Source organism: Dendrobates tinctorius, unplaced genomic scaffold (genome assembly GCF_039654945.1).
Source record: "Dendrobates tinctorius isolate UK_male_01 unplaced genomic scaffold, ASM3965494v1 ptg000075l, whole genome shotgun sequence".
In the NCBI taxonomy this organism is placed as follows: Eukaryota; Metazoa; Chordata; class Amphibia; order Anura; family Dendrobatidae; genus Dendrobates; species Dendrobates tinctorius.
The window spans coordinates 42,907,501-42,929,719 of record NW_027361743.1 but is presented as its reverse complement, the minus strand read 5'-3'; the positions used below and the strand labels follow the sequence as shown (position 1 = coordinate 42,929,719).

The following is a 22,219-nucleotide window of genomic DNA, read 5'->3' as shown; positions in this document are numbered from 1 at the left end:
ACCGAAGTGTGATAGAGCATGTTATCCAGCTGCAGGAGAGTATGGCTCACGTAATGCCTATCGTGAAGGAATATCTGCTCCAGGCACAGGAGGCCCAAGCCAGGGTATACAACCAATCAGCTAGGCTGAGGCAGTTCCAGCCCGGCAACCGCGTGCTAATACTCATACCAACGGTGCAGAGCAAGTTCCTGGACAAGTGGCAAGAACCGTATGAGGTCATGGAGAAACCTGGGGACATGAATTATAAGGTACACCAGCCCAGTAGCAAGAATCCGTACCAGGTGTACCATGTGGACCTGCTCAAACCCTGGCGGGACCGTGAAACGCTGGACGCTCCTTGCCTGGGGGCCTGTCCTTTAGCCAAGGTCGAGGAGGTCGTGATTGAAGAGACGTTAATGCCACTCCAGAAGCAGCAATGCTGAGAGGTGCTGCAACAGAACAGAGATCTATTTTTGGAATTGCGAGGGCGCACACAGGCTGAACATGATATTTTAACGGAACCACAGGTACCCTACAGAATCCCCAAGCACGCCGGGAGATAATTTAACAAGAGGTGAAGAGGATGCTGGACCTCAGGGTAATAGAGGAATCAAAAAGTGGCTGGTCCAGTCCCATCGTCCTCGTACCAAAGCCCAGTGGCGAGTGGCAGTTTTGCAACGACTACCGCAAGCTCAATGAGGTGTCCAGTGTTGACGCATACCCAATGCCCCGCATGTATGAACTGATCGAGTGACTGGGACCTGCGAGGTATATCACCACCCTCGACCTAACGAAGGGGTACTGGCAGATTCCCATGTTGCAGAGCGCCAAATAGAAGTCGGCTTTTTTGATGCCGGATGGCTGCTTCCATTACACCAGGATGCCATTTGGTCTGCAGGAGGCCCCGCTACCTTCCAGAGGGCGATGGATTGGGTCTTGGCACCACATAGGAAGTATGCTGCTGCTTACCTGAATGACAGTCATCTTCAGCCATGACTAGAGCTCACATCTCCCAAAAGTACAGGTGGTCCTCGATGCCTTGAGGAAAGTGGGGTTTACGATAAACCTGAAAAAATGTACCATCGGAAAGGACGAGGCCAGGTATTTGGGCTACATCGTTGAGCGAGGAGTAATTAAGCTCCAATGGAATAAGATAAAGGCAATTGGGAATGGTGGCAATCGCTGTCCAAGAAGCAAGTGAGGGCATTTCTTGAGATTGTGGAATATTACCGGTGGTGTTTCCCAAACTTCGCCACGATTGCCGTACTGTTAACTGACCTCCTTGGCTGAACCAGGCCATCTATGGTAAAATGGGCTCCTGAAACAGAGAAGGCATTTCAGGAAATCAAGCAGGCTCTGTGTAGGCATCCGGGCCTGGTCGCACCAGACTTTAAGGAATTTGTGTTACAGACCAATGCTTCAGAAGCTGGATTTGGAGCGGTACTCTCACAGGAAATAAACGGAGAAGAGCATCCCATCCTGTATCTGAGCCCAAAACACTCTTCTCGCGAGAAAAATTATGCGATTGTGGAGAAGTGTTTGTCCATAAAGTGGGCCATAGATTTAAATTAGTGTCAAACCATGCCCCACTGAGATGGTTGAGTGAGAAAAATGTTCAGAACGCCAGGGTGACTAGGTGGTTCTTAGCGTTTCAGGTCGAATACAGGCCAGGGATCTAACATGTCAGTGTGGATGTCCTCTCCTGGACTCCCTATCTAGTGACTAATGGTGCCAAAACCCCCGGCTTTGGGCAGATGGGAGGAATATGTGACAAGAGTCACTGGATTTGTGGAGGAAGGAAAGTACGTGTCAGTGCGCATGCAGTGGTCAGTAATGTGAAACAAGAATGTTTTTTTTGTTTCCAGCACACTAGGTGTTGAGAGATTGGTGCAGAGTTTAATGGGACGGTTTTATGTGAGCACCCGCAGTGCGGGTGGGAGGGTGCTCACCGTACCCCTTTTCCCTGCAGTGATGTCATGATCACATGACTAGTACATGTGATACATACCTGGACATGTGGTTCAGTGGGGGGTATGTTGGGAGAGAGGTGGAACTCCCACGTGGCTCCCATAGGAGCTGAGGACGTTGTCTGAGTTACCTGCAGTGAAGCCTGCAGGACAAGGACTCTGATAGACTTTATCTTTGTTTTACCTTTTAGCCAGAAAGGCTTTGTTTGTTTTTCCTGACCCCTGCGAAGGTTTATGCTGTTTAAAATAAACCAGCAGGTGATTTTCTACTAGGATTGTTCCTGTGTCTACCCTTTGTGAAGCAGCTGAGTGAGTCAACCCCTCACACCTGGTACAACTCAAAAAAATCTGTGACCTTCAATACATTTCCAGTGATGATCATCAAATTTACCTCTCTGACCCATTCTACTTTTCAGAATTCCAAAATGTCCATATCTTCCTTCCCTTCCGCTTTCTAACCCTCTCACCAATCTTATCAACTACAGTTAACGGCTTAACATTTTCCCCAGTTTTACAGGTCCTCTACGTCAAGGACCATCACTACTATAGCACCTCCTGCTCGTAGACGCTAAAATATTTGTCAGAAGTGCTCTTTTCTCAATTTTGAGTCAACGAAAAAGCTAATTCCTGCACTCATCAGCTTTCTTGATTACTGCTTCCTTCATTTCAGATTAGACTTTGGAAGCAAATTCAAATATCATAACCAAGAAAAGATAAGATTATTGCCCACATATTTAAAGAGAACCTGTCATCACGATTTTGTAATGTAAACACATGGCTGTCATACTGATTATATGGATAACTTTGGTGAAGAAATCCGCTTTGTGGTTGTTCTTTAGCTTTAGTTGCATAGGGGTGAGACTCTGGGTAGGACTTTGGCTACTGCCCCAGGCTCCCTGTCTCTAGTGTCTGTATGACATGTCACTGCTCTAGTTAGCGAACTGTCTCTTGCTTAAAATTTCATACCAGTGCAGTCTTTGCTGTGTAAAGCATATGCGCAGATTGATCTCCTGGTGGTCTTATGAAAAATGTTGCCAGGGGCACCGTTGTGCAGATTGACCTCCCAGGGATGTTCAATAAAATGCTGCCAGTCACGGCGCAGTGCAGATTTAGAACTCGGCTCAGTGAAATCTCTAAAGGATGCAATTGAGCCGAGATGTAAATATGCGCTTACACCACCACCGATAAAGTTTTTTGGAAACCACCAAAAGATCAATCTGCTCACGCACCGTCCATGGCAAGGGCGGTGGCGGCACAACATTTCACTCAGGAGGCAGGTCAGTCACAAAGCAGTGACCTGTCATACAGACACCAGAGGCAGATGGTGGGGCCGGTACAGGTGATGAAGGCTCTACCCTCAGTCCTGCACTTGTGCACCTAAAGCTAATTACCCAAAAACTCCAAATGTGGATTAAAGAACAACCACAAAGTAGATATCTTCACTAAAGGTATCTATTGAATCTGTATAATAGCGCCATTATGGCTATGTCTTTACTTTAACACGTAAAAAGGTGCTGAAAGATCACTTTAAATGTATTAACTCTGGGATAATTCCCTGAATGAGGTGTAAGCCAAACCTTGCATATTGTATCTGTATGTATACAGATTGTACATCGTTTTTCTGTACACATTAAGCACCAGGTCTCAATATTTTACTCATATCCATAATACACATATGAAACACCCACTTCAGATCCTCCCTTATGCTGTGGTCACCAACTTATGCATATTTTAATTCCTGTTTTGCGTTTAAGGCCTAATGATGTACTTTAAAATAACAAAAAACAGATACACAAAATTAGTTGTTTGCATATTTTATTTTTCTTTTTTTCTCATTTCTTTTTTATTTTTTTTTCATTCTTTTTTTATTCTTTTTTTTTTTTTATTTCCAACTGAACACATCTGGCATATTTTACATCTTTGCAATAAAACATGGTTACAATAGCTTAAGGAATTCATATATCCAAAATATTTCACCATGATTTCAAGATGAAATGAAGTGGTCTTCCAGGTGTTCAATATCCTCCTATTCTAAGCTACAACTCAAGATATTGCTTACAGACTGGTGATGAATAACTTAATATTTACGGCGACTCCATTGATTGATCGGAATCCTTTTTGTTTTCTTCTTTTTTAGTTCTTTTCTTCTTTTTTTTTAAAATACAAACAACAATGTAGAAGAAACCAAGTGGTAAAACTTACTAATACAAGGTGGAGAACAAATAATTAAATCACATCAATAAATAATGATATGTTTCTGGTGCAAAGTGCCAATACAAATTCTCATTTTTATATGACAAATTTTTTTTTTGTTATTTTTAAAATAAATGACTGCAAGTGAGTGTAAATTACATTCCTGTTACATGCCTCATAGCCCTACCGACACAATATGTACATCTATGACAATACAGTCACTAAATATACAAAGAAGAAACAAGTGTATTTACCCCTTGGTGTGTCCTTCAACAGTACAATGTGCAGGAAGATATTTTGACAGCCATCACTGCAGTATTGTATCGACAGGCGCATTAGGCTGGTCACGCGGCTTTACATAAGGGGCCACCATGATAGAGTAACACTAATCAGTGGCCAAAATCAAAACTTCCTTAAAATTCACTTTTTTGTTTTTTTAATTCTAAAACTCCTTGTGTACAGAATTGCTTGTCCTTTTCTTTGTTTTGATCCCATTGATCGGCACCATGAAATGATAAGACCCTTACTCAGAAATAAAAACAGGGAATAAATATATTTGCCTCATCTCTCCTTCATCGTGATCATAAACCAAGAACCACAGAAAATATGTCTCTTATGAGAGATTTATGGCAAACCATGGCTTCAGATCCCTAGTTTTTTTAAAAGGTTTATGGAATTTCATTAAGAAGGAGTTAAAAGAAAAAAAAGTGCAAAAGAAGATTTTGGTGTAAATGTTAAAAGGATTGGACAAACCCATTATTCAACCTTTTTAAAGCAAGCTGCATCTTTTTTTTTTTAGTTTCATGGAGACACCCGATATCTCAGGTGTAAAGTATAAGCACGGTTTAGCTTCACGATAAAACTAAGAAACTTTTTTTTTTGTTCTTTATACAAGGTTTTACTTTTACAAAAGTATCCCTTTTAAAGTTAAAGATGTGCATCTGATGTACAAAGTATCAAACATATTTTTTTCTTTTTATATTTATTTTTTTATTTTTTTTTATTTTTTTCACAGCTTGAAAAGAGGCTGGAAATGGGATGTAAGATTCATGGACTAAACACCATAGCAGCTGGACACAATATTCTTCACTCGTGACCAAAAGTCTCTTTGTGATGTGTCCTACCAGCTTTTCATGAATAAATAAAAGTGAAGTCGTATCCGAGACTCCTCCTACTGCTCAGAATATACAGGGTAAGAGCTTCGCCTGTAGCAGCTGGTGTTCAGTTGTGAAAAGAAAAAAAAAAACAAAACAAAAAAAAAACACACACAATGTAAAGTGGTTGCTGACTACAATGTACAGCTATTGCTGGGTGTAATGGAATGTACAATGGAGCTCAATGCGGGCTGGCTTTTCCACCAGATCAGACGCCTCCTAACCTCAGCGCTTGTGCTCTCAGCGTGAAACTTGGCATTCAGCACTTCAGTCAACTTCAGTATCTGTTCTGATGTTCGTAATGCCATCGATTAAAATCTATATTAAAAGCTACAATGCTACCAGAAGCCATGCCAGTGATCAAGGTCCTGCAAGACAAGGAGAAAAGCATGGGTTAAATGTCGGCAAATTTGTCCGATGTCGACAGAAACCAACAAATTAAAGATTTGCAAAACTTAAAAATATTTTTTTTTTTTTTTACAAAAATAGGTCCAACCATATCTATTAGAATACATTTTCTTGCACATGAAAAGCTGCAGTATCTACCAAAGAAAAAGGGAAAAAAATAAATGTTTCCTCTAATACTAGAAACACCATTTATTAAGGCATATGCCTTAAATATAGACCTCCGTGCAAATCGGTTCAAGCACGGAGCACAATGCACGGACTGGCTGCAGATCTCTTGATCCGAGCGTGACAGCTTCATATATACAGTATCTATGAGGCTGTGACGCTTCGGTCAGAAGAGCAGCGGATAGTCTGCATTGTGCTCCATGCTTGGAGTGACGTCTGCATGAGCCCTTATTAGGTATCTCCAGACATCGGCTAATGGTGGGACACATGTTGGGACTTTTCACACGCTCCTTTGTTAACCTGGGGGATACGGATCCAGAGTTGTCTGGTAACTGCTTATTCCCCTTGTGTGTCTCAATAACAATGCCATCAGATTTCTTCTCATTCGCAAGGTAATGGCTGTTCCAGCTTAGAGGACAATGAAGCTCTGATCATCTATTTATATAATTGCCTTGTAATTTTTTCATTTCCTGTTCTGTCCAGATGTCACCGTATCCCAGAATTCCAAGCGTAGGAAATTCACCGACCGCCATATTGGGACACCCAAGTGATGGGTATTCACAATATGGAAACTGCTGCTGGTACCAACCTATTGCGCGGCACCAACAGCGGAACACCATCGCACCACATACACTCTATACGCCGTATGCACCAGACACACACACTCACATTCACACTCAGCCTCTTGCGCGGTACCACCAGCGGAACACCGTGGCACTGCGTCTGTGCAAATTCCGCGCAGGCGCAGTGAATCATTCGGTTGATCCCGGTGGCACATGTGCAACGTGTCTACAGGCAGAGGAATCCGGTCACATTAAAGGGGTTTTACCATGAACGAAAGTCCATTTTAAAAACTGTGTCTGACCGTGTACGGAGCATACCACATCTCCTGGGCAGGGGAGGAAGCAAATGACAATACCGACATTACAGCAGGGGATCACAGAGGATTCATTTTGTGAGGTAAAATATTTCACTGTTTTTAAACAATATTTTGCCTCACAAAATGCATCCTCTGTGATCACCTGCTGTAATGTCAGCATTGTCTTTTGCGTCCTCCCCTGGAGCTGTGGTATGCTCTGTACACGGTCAGACACAAGGGTGAGAGAGACAGAGCACGAGGGAGAGACAGCTCAAACGGGACAGCACTTGAGGGGAGAACACAGCACAGGAAAGAGAGACATAGCAGACAAGGGGGATAGCACATGGGGTAGACAGGTCAAAGAAGAGACCACAGACGGGAGAAGTCAGCACATAGGGAAAGAGTGGATAGGTGGGTGAGCACATGGTGGGGAGAGATTCTCAATGCTGCAAAGCCCGCACCCATCATGACATTACCGCCCTTGCATCGGGCTTCCATCTAGTTAATAATAAAAATGTAAAAAAGCAGCACAATCTACACTTTTTGCACACATTTCAACAACTCTATTGTCAAATGTACACCTATTCTTTGGCTCTGCTATATATTGTGGATGGCGGGGTGTCTGAAAGGGCTGAAGACATTAGTGTTACTTAACCAGGGTCTTTTTTTTTCTAAGAAGCTTGGAATCCTGTGGAATTGCATAGTTGCCAACTTCCCCATATGTTCCAGGACTCCAACTTTTGGCCAAGGTCTACATCAACATTGCCTGTGTCATTTTAGGTGTTCTGAGGTGAGTTGAGGCTTTCCTGATAGGGCTGGGGAGAGGATTTAAATGCTTCCTAAATGTTGCCAACTATATAATTGGGTCAGGTTTTCCATAGGTAAAAACTAGGAAAGAAAGGATACAGAAGTAATGGAGAACTCAGGCTCTGCTTAGTTTGGCCCAAACATAAAACAAAACTGAACTGGTATTATCTGCCATCCCCCATACCAGGTGGGAGTTTCTAAAATAAGGCTTTCTTCACATGGAATGGATAAGCCGTCATTTTAATTTAAAATTTTGTGGGTAGACAATCCAGCAGGAGATAAGTGTGTGAGATTTAAACAAATCTCAACTGCAAGCTGTGGGAAATTATCGGTGTGTAAATTGTCATGCGGTCTTATACCCACAGCGTTGTCAATACTTTTCTTGCAAAGCTTTCGAAAATTTTCGGCAATGAGTTCAATAAGCAAGTCAAATCCACAACAAGCCTCAATTTTTTGTGGACCTCTCTGAAAATTAAGCATGGTTCTGCTTCCCCCCGTCTTCCACCGACTGTTCCCCTGCTGGTATTTGTATAACCCAGCTTTCATCAATGATGTCTCATCCCTTGTGACTATTGCAGCCAAACAGAGGCCAAGGTGGTCAATAGGGCGAGCTTGGGTTGTACTGAGCCCGGCACCAAAGGAACCTCTAAAATACTAGGGGAGGTGAGAGCAAAAGTTTTTTTTTCCATTTGCACGCAACTTTCCATAAGGAGAAAAAGCAGCAAGTTCTGATCCACGGAATTTGAGGCAGATTTGCTGAAGCAGATGACCATGCAGGTTGTTGCAAATATTTTGCAGCAAATCCACTGTGTGTGAACAAACCCTAGAGGTTTCTCTATGAAGGTTCAAAAATTCAAAGATAATTTAAAAAGAAAATGTAGAGGATAATGGATTTACAGTGCCATGAAAAAGTATTCACACCCTGTGAACTTTTCCATATTTTATCACACTAGACTCAGAAACTTAAATGTTATTTATTGGGATTCTATGTAATATACAGTGGGGTAAATAAGTATTTGATCCCTTGCTGATTTTGTAAGATTGCCCGCTGACAAAGACATTAACAGTCTATAATTTTATGGGTAGGTTAATTTTAACATTGACAGATAGAATATAAAAAATACAATCCAGAAAATCACATTGTATAAATTATATAAATTTATTTGCATTTTGCAATGAGAAATAACTATTTGATCACTCTGGAAAGCAAGACTTAATACTTGGTGACAAACCCTTGTTGGCAAGCACAGCAGTCAGACGTTTTTTGTAGTTGATGATGAGGTTTGCACACATGTCAGGAGGAATTTTGGTCCACTCATCTTTGCAGATCTTTTCTAAATCATTAAGATTTTGAGGCTGTCGCTTGGCAACTCAGAGCGTCAACTCCCTGCATTAGGTTTCTATGGGATTAAGGTCTGGAGACTGGCTAGGCCACCCAATGACATTAATGTACTTCTTTTTGAGCCACTTCTTTGTTGCCTTGGCTGTATGTTTTGAGTCATTGTCTTGATGGAAGACCCAGCCATAACCCATTCTTAATGTCCTGGTGGAGGGAAGGAGGTTGTCACTCAGAATTTTACGGTACATGGCTCCATACATTCTTCCATTGATACAGTGAAGTAGTCCTACGCCCTTAGCAGAGAAACTCCCCCAAAACAATGTTTCCACCTCCATGCTTGACAGTGGGGACGTTGTTCTTAGGTTCTTAGTTGAGTTAATGCCAAAGAGATCAATTTTTTATCTCATCTGACCACAGCACCATCTCCCAATCGCTCACAGAATCATCCAGGTGTTCATTGGCAAACTTCAGACGGGCCTGCACATGTGCCTTCTTGAGCAGGGGGACATTGCGGGCACTGCAGTGTTTTAAACCTTTACGGCATAAAGTGTGACCAATAGTTTTATTGGTGACTGTGGTTCCAGGTGCCTTGAGATCATTAACAAGTTCCCCCCATGTAGTTTTAGGTTGATCTCTCACCTTCCTCATGACCAAGGATACCCCCACGAGGTGAGATTTTGCATGGTGCCTCAGATAGATGTCCATTGACAGTCATTTTGTATTTCTTCCATTTTCTTACTATTGCACCAACAGTTGTCTCCTCACCCAGCGTTTTACTTATGGATTTGTAGCCCATTACAGCTTTGTGCAGGTCTATGATCTTGTCCCTGACATCCTCAGAAAGCTCTTTGGTCTTGCTCATGTTGTAGAGGTTAGAGTCTGACTGATTGTGGACAGGAGTTTTTTATAACGGTGACTATGTAAGACAGCTGTCTTTAATGCAGGTAACAAGTTGATTAGGAGCGCCTAACTGGTCTGTAGGAGCCATAACTCAATGGTTGGTAGGGGATCAAATACTTATTTCGCACTGCAAAATGCAAATACATTTGTATAATCTATACAATGTGATTTTCTGGATTATATTTTTGATATTCTATCTCTCAATGTTAAAATTAACCTACCCTTAAAATTATAGACTGTTCATATCTGTCAGTAGGCAAAGTTACAAAATCAGCACGGGATCAAATACTTATTTCCCCCACTGTACCAAAACAAATCAGCAAGTATTTGTGAAGCATAAAGGAAATGATAGATATTTTTTTTTAATATTTAAAAAATATAAATCTGAAAATTGTATTCTGCCCCCCCAAGTCAATACTTTGTAGGACCCCCTTTCGCTGCAATTACTGTTGTAAGATTTTTGGGGCATATCTCTTCTCAGCTTTGCACATTTTTAAGTTGACATTTTTGGTCATTTTTCTTTGCAAACTAGCTTCAGCTCAGTGAGATTGGATGGGGGCATCTGTGAACAGAAATTTTTCAAGTCTTGTCACCGATTCTCAATGGTATTTAGGTCTGAACTGTGACTGGGTCGTTCACACACATGAATATGCTTTTATCTAAACCATCCGCTGCAGCGTTGGCAGTAATTTTAGGGTTTTTGTCCTACTGGAAGGCGAACCTACTCCCCAATCTCAAGTCTTCTGCAGCCTCTAACAGGTTTTCCTCCAGAACTGCTCTGTATTTATCTCCATGCATCTTCCCATCAACACTGACCAGTTTTCCCTGTTGCTGCTAAAAAGCATCCTCACAGCATGATACTGCCACCACCATGTGGAATGGTGAGGATGGTGTTTCCAGGATCATGTGCAGTGTTAGTTTTCAGCCACTCATAGCGTTTTGCATTTTGCCTAAAAAGTTCTATTTTGGTCTCATCTGGCCAGATCATCTTTTTCCACTTGCTAGCTCTGAAACCTACATGACTTTGAAAACGACAAACGGGACCATCTTATGGCTTTCTTTCAAAAACATCTTTTTTCTTGCCACTCTTCCATAAAGGCCAGATATGTGGCGTATACAACTAATAGTCCTGTGGATTCTTCCACCCGAGCTGTGGTTCTCTGCAATTCCTCCAGAGTGACCATGGACCTCTTGGCTGTTTCTCAAATTAGTGCTCTCCATGCTTAATGTCAGTTTTGGTGGACAAACATGTCTTGATGGGTTTGCAATTGTGCCATACTCCTTCCATTTTTGTTCCGTGAGATGTTCAGAACTTGGGCTATTTTTTATAACCAAACCCTGCTTTTACTTTTCTCTACAACTTTATCCCAGACCTGTCTGGTGTGTTCCTTGTTTTTCATGATTCTGTCTGATCCCTAATGTTCTCAAACAAATCACTGAAGCCTTCACACAACAGCTGAATATATACTGAGAATAAATTACACATAGGTAGACTCAGTTTACTGGTTACGTGACTTCAGGATTTTATTTAGGAGTATCGAACTAAAGAAAGCTGATTACAAATCCACGTCAAAATTTTCAAATTTATACTTTTAAAATAACTAGAAAACCATATATCATTTCCTTTACACTTCACACATACTGTACTTGCTACTTTGTGTTGGTATATCACAAAAAATCCCAGTAAAATACATTTATATTTGTGTGTGTAATGTGAAACAAATGTGTAAAAGTTCATAGGGTAAGAATAGTTTTTCAAGGCACGAAACATGTTCCTCATATAGAACAATATGGATATGTACATCATATTTAATGTTATGCCTGTAGCAAAGAGATCATGAAAACTCACAACTATTAATACATAAATTTGTCAGAAAGTGAACCTAGAAATGACATTTGCACACTATGCTGTCATAATCATATACAATACAATAACAGAAGACTGCAGATTGAGCCCATATGTTGTATTATGGGCCGCAGACTCACCTCTGATCATGGGACAAATCCATGGCTCTGATCCCGGCATCACAGCCAGGGTAAATATAGAGCTGCTTAAAATCACAAGCCTGCCAGACTTCTACAACTCCATTATCTCCGCCCGTCACAAGATTCTGCCCATCGCTGCTCAGGAGGATGGCCTGGACAAACAAAACATAGCGCCCATTCAGCACGGCAGCATGAAGACTCAAAGTAACAAAAATGGAATTGTCAGATTAGAAAACTCCATATCGGCACTCACCGTCAGGTCTTTATTACCGAGCATTATAATACTGCATCTATCCGGTCACTATACACCTATATCAACTCATCATTTATGTCCAATTGTTTGAACTTACAAAATGTATTTTGTTTCTAAAATTTCTCACTCTGGAGGACCAGAATCATCTATGCTTTACAATGCACTGTATAATGCTTTCCCCCCACCCTGTACAGGAGCAGTAGGAAAAATGAAAACTTGCAGTCAGGCTCCCCTGTGATCCACTAGCAAAATAAATGGTCTAAAGAGGACAAACCCTCTAAAAGTAATATGTCACTATTTGTTTCCACCTATAATGACAGCATCATAATGTAGAGACAGAGACCTTGATTTCATCGATATTTGAAATACTGAGCTGCTTGCGGTAGTTTTGATAAAATCATAGTAGTTCTCAGTATTCATGATCCCTGTATAACTCTGCCCCCACAACTGATTGGAAGCTTTCTGAGTACACTGTGCAGAAGCAGAAAGCCACCAATCAGTGGTGTGGGAGGAGTAATACAGGGCTCAACATTCAAACAACTGCTAGATCTGCAGCAGAGAAAAAAAGGGATTTTATCGAAACCTTAGCAAGCAGCCCAGTAAGTGATAAATCACTGGAATCAGGGTCACTGCCTCTACATCATGCTGCTCTCAGATGGGGAAGAAAAAAACCTGGTGACAGTTTATATGACAGATAACCTAACAATACATTTTACTCAATTGATTTAGAATTTCATGCATGTTTCCATGAGAAATACAGGACCTCATATACAAATATACCTCTTACCCTGGTTGAATCGGTGATCTCCATTTGGCCCAAAAGTTTGCCATTTATGCTGAAGTTGCAAAATCTCCCTCGGTCGTAGTATATAATACAATGTCCTTCACTGGATACAGAAATCAAGCGAGGGTACAAGCAGTTTTCTGGTCCCTCTAGCGCTCTGAGCAGATCCCCTGTGATTGTATGGACCAAGCATGGGCCTTCTACAAGACACAAAAACAAATGGAAATCATAGTATACAAAAATTATATTTTTAATGTGAAAAATTTCTAATTGGATTTATGTATTGTCATCTAGCATGAAAAGTAACAAAGGATTATTGGATAAATTGATAGTTTAATAAAAAAAAAAATTAGACAGAAATCTTAAATAATTTACAAACTGAAATGCGATTGGCTGCTACAGCCATTTGCGCCAGTAATCCTTTCCACTTTTGTATACATGATACTCTATGCTAGCGCGCCCCCTTATGAAAATGACCAGACAGGAAATGGAACTCAATATGAATATGGTTAAATGTACACTAACCCTTTAATTCCTAAACTCTGACAATAGGCCGAACCCATTATATGAGGTTCCCCCCAAATCAATATTTTGTCACTTCGATCTTAGAATTAATTATCCTTAGATTGGATGGCGGCAGGTGCTTCCCCGTCTCTGTGTTTTCCTATGCCAACAAGTACAATGACTGGGCGAAAAAGCGCACATATGCTTAGATGTAAACATCAATACAAAAACACTGGAAATTGACACCGCGCACAATAAAATCCTCAATTATTCAAAGCAAATTGGGCGATATTCAGGCAGGGTCAGCGGGCTGTGCGGGCTCATGTCGCACACATATTTACCACACGTCTCTCCCCAGCACTCCTCATTTACTGCTGAAAGTGAGAACACAGATGTAAAGAAGCTGCCGCCTTCTGGGTGACTGCTCCTTTTGTTATTTCAATGAAACATGGATTATTCACTGCTGGCTGCACAGAATTGAGAGTAATTTGGCCTCTGTAAAAGTCACAAAAAGGTCTTTAATATTGGGCATAGTGCATCTCATGTTAGCATTGTTTTCTACTGGGGAGAGGCTAAAATCACAATAATGAGTCGGCCCTCTGATGTACTTAAATATAGTGGACAACTATTCTAAAAAAAAGATAATAAAAAATTATACATACACAAATACGGGTTATATGACATACTTCTAATAATATATATATATATATATATATATATACACACACACACACACACACACACACACACACACACACACACACACAGTATAAAAACACATCCATACACACTTCTTTCAGACAGTTTTTTTTTAATAAAAAATAAAAGCACCTCTCAATAAATGACAGCACAGCTAGGGTTAGACGTGATGGCATTGGTAGACTTGTGAGTACATTTTGACACAGCTAGGCTAGTGAGCAAGCGGCAGGATAGTTAAGCTAGTAAGTGACAGCATAGCTAGGCTTGTGATTAAGTGACAGCATAGCTAGGCTAGTGAGTAAGTGACAGCATAGCTAGGCTAGCAGTGACAGCATAACTTACTAAGTGACAGCATAGCTAAGCTAGCGAGTAAGCAACAGCATAACTAAGCTAGTAAGTAACAGCATAGCTAGGAAACAATACTGCAGAGAAAAAATCTCACTCTGCTGCAACACCTGAGCGCAAACAGCGACTATGTATGGTCACCTTATCAAATACATCGCCCTTATGGATTCACAGGTGCCAACCCAAATGAACAAATGCAAAATCCATATAATAAACATAAAAAAGGGTGGCACTCACCATTTCTAAAATCCAATCTTTATTGTGACAAATTAAAACATCTTCAGCAGGGGGGGTAGAACGGTTGGATGACGGCCTTTTCGCGCTCCATTGCACTACTACAGGACTCTTGCGTTCGGCAAGCACGTCAAAATGGACTCAAACGCTAATGTGAACCCTGCCTAAGCTAGTGAGTAAGCGACAGCATAGCTAGGCTAGTGAGTAAAGGATAGTATAGCTAAGCTAGTGATTAAGCGACAGCATAGCTAAGCTAGTGAGTAAGCAACAGCATAGCTAAGCTAGTGAGTAAGCAACAGCATAGCTAGGTTAGTGAGTAAAGGACAGCATAGATAAGCTAGTGAGTAAGCGACAGCATAGCTAAGCTAGTGAGTAAGCGACAGCATAGCTAAGCTAGTGAGTAAGCGACAGCATAGCTAGACAACTGAATAGATATTTGGATAATCATTTACTGAAGGTCTAGATGCGATAATTTCCAAGAAACTCAGTGGTGTGGGTTGCATGTTCTGTCATAGTATTTTGGAGCGCTGCTGTGAAGGGAACGAGATGAAGGGAACGAGATGAAGGGCTCTCGACCCTTTTAATCTAAGGATTAGTACCCATTATAGGCTAAATTCTCTAAAATGCATGCTCGCAAACGCCAGAAGCCTGACAAACAAGATGGAAGAACTAGAAGCAGAAATATCTACAGGCAACTATGACATAGTGGGAATAACCGAGACATGGTTAGATGAAAGCTAAGACTGGGCAGTTACCTTACAGGGTTACAGTCTGTTTAGAAAGGATCGTAAAAATCGGAGTGGAGGAGGGGTTTGTCTTTATGTAAAGTCTTGTCTAAAGTCCATTTTAAGGGAAGATATTAGCGACGGGAATGAGGATGTCGAGTCCATATGGGTCGAAATACATGGAGGGAAAAATAGTAACAAAATTCTCTTTGGGGTCTGTTACAAACCCCCAAATATAACAGAAATCATGGAAAGTTTACTACTAAGGCAGATAGATGAAGCTGCAACCCATAATGAGGTCCTTGTTATGGGGGACTTTAACTACCCGGATATTAACTGGGAAACAAAGACCTGCAAAACCCATAAAGGCAACAGGTTTCTGCTAATAGCTAAGAATAATTATCTTTCACAATTGGTGCAGAATCCAACCAGAGGAACAGCACTTTTAGACCTAATACTATCTAACAGACCTGACAGAATAACAAATCTGCAGGTTGTCGGGCATCTAGGAAATAACGACCACAATATTGTACAGTTTCACTTGTCTTTTGATAGGGGGACATGTCAGGGAGTCACAAAAACACTGAACTTTAGAAAGGCAAAGTTTGACCAGCTTAGAGATGCCTTTAATCTCGTTGACTGGGACAATGTCCTCAGAAATAAGAATACAGAAAATAAATGAGAAATGTTTAAGAACATCCTTAATAGGCACTGTAAGCGGTTTATACCTTGAGGGAATAAAAGGACAAGAAATAGGAAAAACCCAATGTGGCTAAACAAAATAGTAAGAGGGGCAATTAACAGTAAAAAGAAAGCATTTAAACTACTAGAGCAGGATGGCACCGTTGAAGCTCTAAAAAACTATAAGGCCGGCGTCACACTAGCGAACAAATCGGATGAATGCAATGCGATAAAAAAATCGCATTGCATTCGTCCCAATGTTATTCTATGGGGCAGCTCCCATCATCCGATGTTTTTTGGAAACGTTTCCTCGGACCGAGACAATCACAGCATGCTGCGATTGTCACCAATTTTCGGATCCGACTGGCCAATGCAAGTCTATGAGTGGGAGAAAAAAAATCGGATTACAAACGGACCAGATGTGTGACTTGCGATAAAATCGCACCCGGTGTCCTTTACAAAAAGCCGGCAATTCATTTAGCAATACAGTAAAATCACACTGACAGGTTAAATAAAGAAACGAAAGAATAGATATATATATACACACACATACATACATGTCATAGAGACACATATTATATATTTATTTATATATATTTATTTATAATTCATACAGTTCTTCATAGCTGAATAGCCGCTGAAACATTTGCCGGCTTTTGTAAAATCATTCCCCAACCCGACATGAAATGACACATGGTTTACATACAGTTAACCATTTCATTTTTTTTTATATGTCTATCACTAGTAATTAGATGAGGGTTTGTGTGGAAAATTTTGGAGTTGTAGGTATTAATTTAAGGGGTTAATTCGTTGTAAAAAATTGCGGGGACTCCCGCTGACGTCACTGAGGCTGCAGGGAGGCCCCGCAATTTTTTACAACAAATTAACCCCTTAAATTAACACCTACAACTCCAAAATTTTCCACACAAACCCTTATCTAATTACCAGTGAAAGACATATAAAAAAAAAACTTGAAATGAAATGGTTAACTGTATGTAAACCATGTGTCATTTCATGTCGGGTTGGGGAATGATTTTACAAAAGCCGGCAAATGTTTCAGCGGCTATTCAGCTATGAAGAGCTGTATGAATTATATATATATATACATACACGTATTCTATGTGTCTTGTCTATAGCTATTCTTTCCTTTGTGTTTGAAAACCTATCATTGGGCTCCATTATATGTCCATTTTGCAAGCCTGCGAGAAAATCTCGGCAGACGGATGTCAAACGGATGCTTAGATGTGATTAAAATTGCATCATCACAGGAAATTCGGATGACAGACGGATCTCTGGTCAAGAAACCTTTGTGCGATTTCGGTCCGTCAAAATCGGACCGATTTTTTTTATCGTTGTGTGTGACTCCAGCCTTAGGAGAAAAATTCTTTATCTAAAAAAATAATTAAAGCTGCCAAAAAGGAAACAGAGAAGCACATTGCTAAGGAGAGTAAAACTAATCCCAAGCTGTTCTTCAACTATATCAATAGTAAAAGAATCAAAAGTGAAAGTGTAGGCCCATTAAAAAATTGTGAGGAAAGTATGGTTGTAGATGATGAGGAAAAAGCTAATATATTAAACACCTTCTTCTCCACGGTATTCAAGGTTGAAAATGAAATGCTAGGTGAAATGCCGAGAGACAAAGAAAACCCTATATTAAAGGTCACCAATCTAACCCAAGAAGAGGTGCAAAACCGGCTAAATAAGATTAAAATAGATAAATCTCCGGGTCCGGATGGCATACACCCACGAGTACTAAGAGAACTAAGTAATGTAATAGACAAACCATTATTTCTTATATTTATAGAGACTCTATAGCGACGGGGTCTGATCCACGGGACTGGCGAATAGCAAATGTGGTACCAATATTCAAAAAGGGCTCTAAAAGTGAACCTGGATATTATAGGCCAGTAAGTCTAACCTCTATTGTTGGCAAAATATTTGAAGGGTTTCTGAGGGAAGTTATTCTGGATTATCTCAATGAGAATAACTGTTTAACGCCATATCAGCATGGGTTATGAGGAATCGCTCCTATGAAACCAATCTAATCAGTTTTTATGAAGAGGTAAGCTATAGACTGGACCAAGGTGAGTCATTGGATGTGGTATATCTTGATTTTTTCCAAAGCGTTTGATACCGTGCCACACAAGAGGTGGGTACACAAAATGAGAATGCTGGGTCTGGGGGAAAATGTGTGTAAATGGGTAAGTAACTGGCTTAGTGATAGAAAGCAGAGGGTGGTTATAAATGGTATATTTTCTAACTGGGTCGCTGTGACCAGTGGGGTACCGCAGGGGTCGGTGTTGGGACCTATTCTCTTCAACATATTTATTAACGATCTGGTAGAAGGTTTGCTCAGTAAAATAACGATATTTGCAGATGATACAAAACTAAATAAACCTTATAGTTTTCCAGTGTTACCTGCTCATGTATTTGGTACAACAAGAACATGGGCAACAATATTTAAAGGGTAACTAATAAAGATGGTGAGAATCGATTTGCTGGACCTGGTCCAGTGGCCACATCAGTAATCTATGGCTGTCGGATGGGAACCATGAAAACCACCTCCTATCTGCCAGCAGCTGTGACTCTTCTTCTCATCAGCCCGCCTGTCGTATCATCACAACAAACACGCTGAAGGCTGGCTAATGAAAAGAAGGATGCTGTCAGGTAAGAAATGATTCTCAGGACCCCCATTCAGCGTTTACAGATTTCAGACGTGGCCGTTGCATTGAGTCCTGCGAATTCTCACCATCACTAGTAACTAACGTGGAAAAACTTCTGCCCACAGTTTCGTTCTATAGTGGTCTAGGGTTCAAGACCCCATCTAAATGCTCTGCCCCATGGTTTTTAAGCAATCAGCTGAGCGTTTTGCTCTTCGATGCAGAGATCAATTTGTTTTAGAACCTTACCAATGAAGAATCCAAACATGTCCATATTACATACCAAAAATATTAGTTAGCATTTATCCATTTATACTGTGAGACACAGTAGATAGAAGGCAACAATGTTAGCTTTACCTTCCCCCCTCTTGGCACCCTCAGAAGTTAGATCAGGTCCGGTAGGGTTTATGTAGACCTGCACTCACTTCTAAAAGGAATATGTTCGATTAAGCAATGTAAACTTTCCTATGCTCCTACTGTAGCTGTGGATGCCAATGTTGGATGAACCCATCAACAGACACGGTCAATCATCTAATGTGGTTTGTTCATGACAGGTAATATCTGATGAGATAAGGAGAGAGAGTGCTGAATTAGAGCATCAGATCCTTTTTGATCCTATTGGGTTCGGTCATTGGACCACTGCTTTTTTAGCGTCATGTAATGTCGGACATAGGAACACCAATACACATGAGAAAATCCAGTTTATCACATATAAAATGATTGTCTGTCCTTTTATGGGATAGCGTCTTCATTGTGAAATATATAAAACCTCCGAAGAGCAAACAATCCTAAAACTGTTCAATGTTACCTAGTGCTGCAGGATTGTACATTGGCTTCAGGCTCTAGCTGACCGAGGGAATGAAGGGACAAGTCACCCCATAGAATAATACATAAAATAAATGCAAAGAAATCTGGTAATAAAGTAGCATAAAAGCCAAGATAAGAACTGCACTCATGCACAAAAGTATTAGAGCAAATCGCAATCATTAAAAGTGGAGAATAAATGGGTATAAAGCAAGACAAAATGAGAAGCGGTTTACTTTATAGAAGGGTGGTGTCAAGATGCCAAACATATTTCAAGAGGCAAGTCCATATAAAAACCTATAAAGGGTAAATAAAGCTGCTAAACCAGTCAGCGGGGCGCAACGTGGACGGGCGTTTAATACAGGGTGATCAGATTTGTCAGTAACATAGGGTTTATTCATGTCAACAAGCTGCAGGAACGAGAGGAAGAATAGACGTTGGCAAAGCTTATATCAGAATGAGCAAGCCTATAACAAATCTATTGAGAAATGCATGTTAACATGGCCATTATCAGGCGTGTCCTGCTGTACAGGAGGTGGATCCTGATCAAAGTAACCGGCAGCTTAGGTATAAAGTGCAATCGAGAGATTTCCTAAAGCGCTTCTGACATCTGTCCTCTTATTTAGAAAAACACGCTAAGTGAAACCATAAACCAAAGCCTTCTCAAGAGAAAATCCAATCAAAGGATCGTAAAATGTTCAGTGGTGTCAGCTGGGGACAAAATAACTTGTAAGCTAATCATCTGGGAAAATTCATGTAAATCCAGCAGTCCCTATAATAGAGTTCGTCATTTATGGAGGTGAATTCAGAAAAATGTGATTCCCTCACTGGTGCCGAATGCGAAAATGTACTAACCTCAAATGTGAGCGTGCGACAAGTCGACTGAGCGATGGACATGCACAATGGGTAGTCAGAATTATAAATGAACAACATATTAAACCTTAAGCCCCTAATATAGTTTAGAGAGCCGTTTGCCGACCTATGGATTGGCTAACAGTCTGCCCCAAGTCTCCCACACATAACACCGATAGCTCCTATGTTCCCCACTAAAGACCTGCAACCAGACATCTGAGAGAACAGAAAGAATAGGTCAGATCCTACTATTCCCCAAGAACATCTAGTGGGTAAAAAAGTTGGAAGGCCCCCCCACATTAGCCTATCGGCAGACGTTACTCTAATGTGCATGGGGTCCTACGTTACTCTAATGTGCATGGGGTCCTTAAAGAGGCAAACAACTTTTTCATGTCAAATTGGACATAGGAGATTTGGTCACTGCAATCAAATCCGTTTTAGATCTTTGATGGACCTATTTTGATTTTCATAATGTTTGCCGGTCCTTGCGCTTTCTCATGGGGGCTAGTCAATTATTATATCAGTATATACTGGCTTTTGTTCATATATATATTATTTTTTATTTTATTTATTATTATCATTTTTTTTTTTTTTCTTATTTTCATAAGTGTATATTTATTGTTGTAATTGCAATAAGCTATAGGGGTAAAATCTGATTAAAATTTAAGGAATATAAATTTAAAACTTATTTATTCTTGGTATTTCAACTCTGCAGATGAATTGTATTCTATCTGCTTAAAAAACCATGGTTTTTTAATTAAATGCAAAAGAAAGCATGGGACTGTTAGTCTGTCAAACTCATATGAGACTTGGGTTTTCTCTCTTTGTGTATATTTTCAGGCTATATCTTCAGGCTAGTTGCCTTAACTTTATTGTAAGGCACACATGTGGTCTCATCATGATATAACTAGCCGCTATTCTAATTCCCCATTTAACCCCTTTTTCGTTCTCTCCTATCCCTTTCTGTATGGTATTTTTTCATACACTCTTTCTATTATACCAAGTAGCACCTTAATAGAACTGTGGCTTATGACTTTAAGCTCTCTTAACGCATTCATTATAAAACTGGGATTCCGTTATTATCTTTATTGCAGAGTTTTTTTGTTTTTTTTTTTGTTTTTTTTTCATATTTTTATGGCTTCCGGTCTCTGATAAGATGTGGGAGATGGCTGGTGACCCTTACCCGCTCATTAATGTCTTTTGTATCTAGGCATGCGCTCTGGAGCCCGCCAGAAGCTATTTTGGTGTACTTTGTACGCCTTATTTTGGCCTATTACGGCTGCGCAACACCGGACATTCTACTTCCGGTGTGGTTCCGGAAGTTGCGCTACTTTGGGCATGCGCATTAGACTTTTCTCAGCGCCATTTTGGTACACCATTATGAAGACTTCATCTCAGTCTATTGCGGCTGTGCAAAACCAGACACCTCCCTTCCGGTTTGTGATTATTGCACTATGTCATGGCAACCCTTGAGCCTTGCTCTCACACCTGTTCCCTGGCTGAAAGCTGATGTTATGGGTATTTATACACCATCCACTCACAACATGACACTGCTCCTGATGAAGCCAGTTGCTCTGGCGTAACGCGTCGGGCGTTTCCTCTGCCCCTGCCTCACCACTTCTCACTCTTACCTCCACTGGTTACTGGATTAGGGCTTTACCTGCCAGCATTATTTTGCTCTTAACAGGTTGTATAGAGGGGGCCATTGGCAATTGGGACCCTTGTTTTTTTGGCCTGTTTATACTGCATTAGCAGCCTTTTACCCTATTAACCCCTATGCTCTCATTTGTGCATACACACTGTTTATTTGTTAGGGGGTTTTTTGTGCTAATTTGAGCAGGTCTTTTGTTCTAACATTTTGTTAGACTAAGTAGATAGTTTGCATCCATTATTATATAAGGTGGAAGGTGGAGTGTATGTT

At 40.6% G+C, this 22,219-nt stretch overlaps 1 protein-coding gene across 6 annotated transcripts in view; it reads right to left on the bottom strand.

Moving 5' to 3' along the window:
- Positions 1 to 3,744: 3,744 nt before the first annotated feature.
- The window catches only part of NBEA (neurobeachin), a 915,436-nt gene continuing 896,961 nt past the window's right edge, over positions 3,745 to 22,219 (bottom strand). For all 6 annotated transcript variants that reach the window (XM_073583206.1, XM_073583210.1, XM_073583208.1 and 3 more), the window contains 3 exons: positions 12,798 to 12,994; positions 11,758 to 11,909; positions 3,745 to 5,661 (listed from right to left, as the gene is read on the bottom strand). In XM_073583206.1, the coding sequence (XP_073439307.1) occupies positions 5,571 to 5,661; positions 11,758 to 11,909; positions 12,798 to 12,994 (440 nt within the window). In that variant the 3' untranslated portion in view covers positions 3,745 to 5,570. The remainder of the gene's footprint in view (positions 5,662 to 11,757; positions 11,910 to 12,797; positions 12,995 to 22,219) is intronic.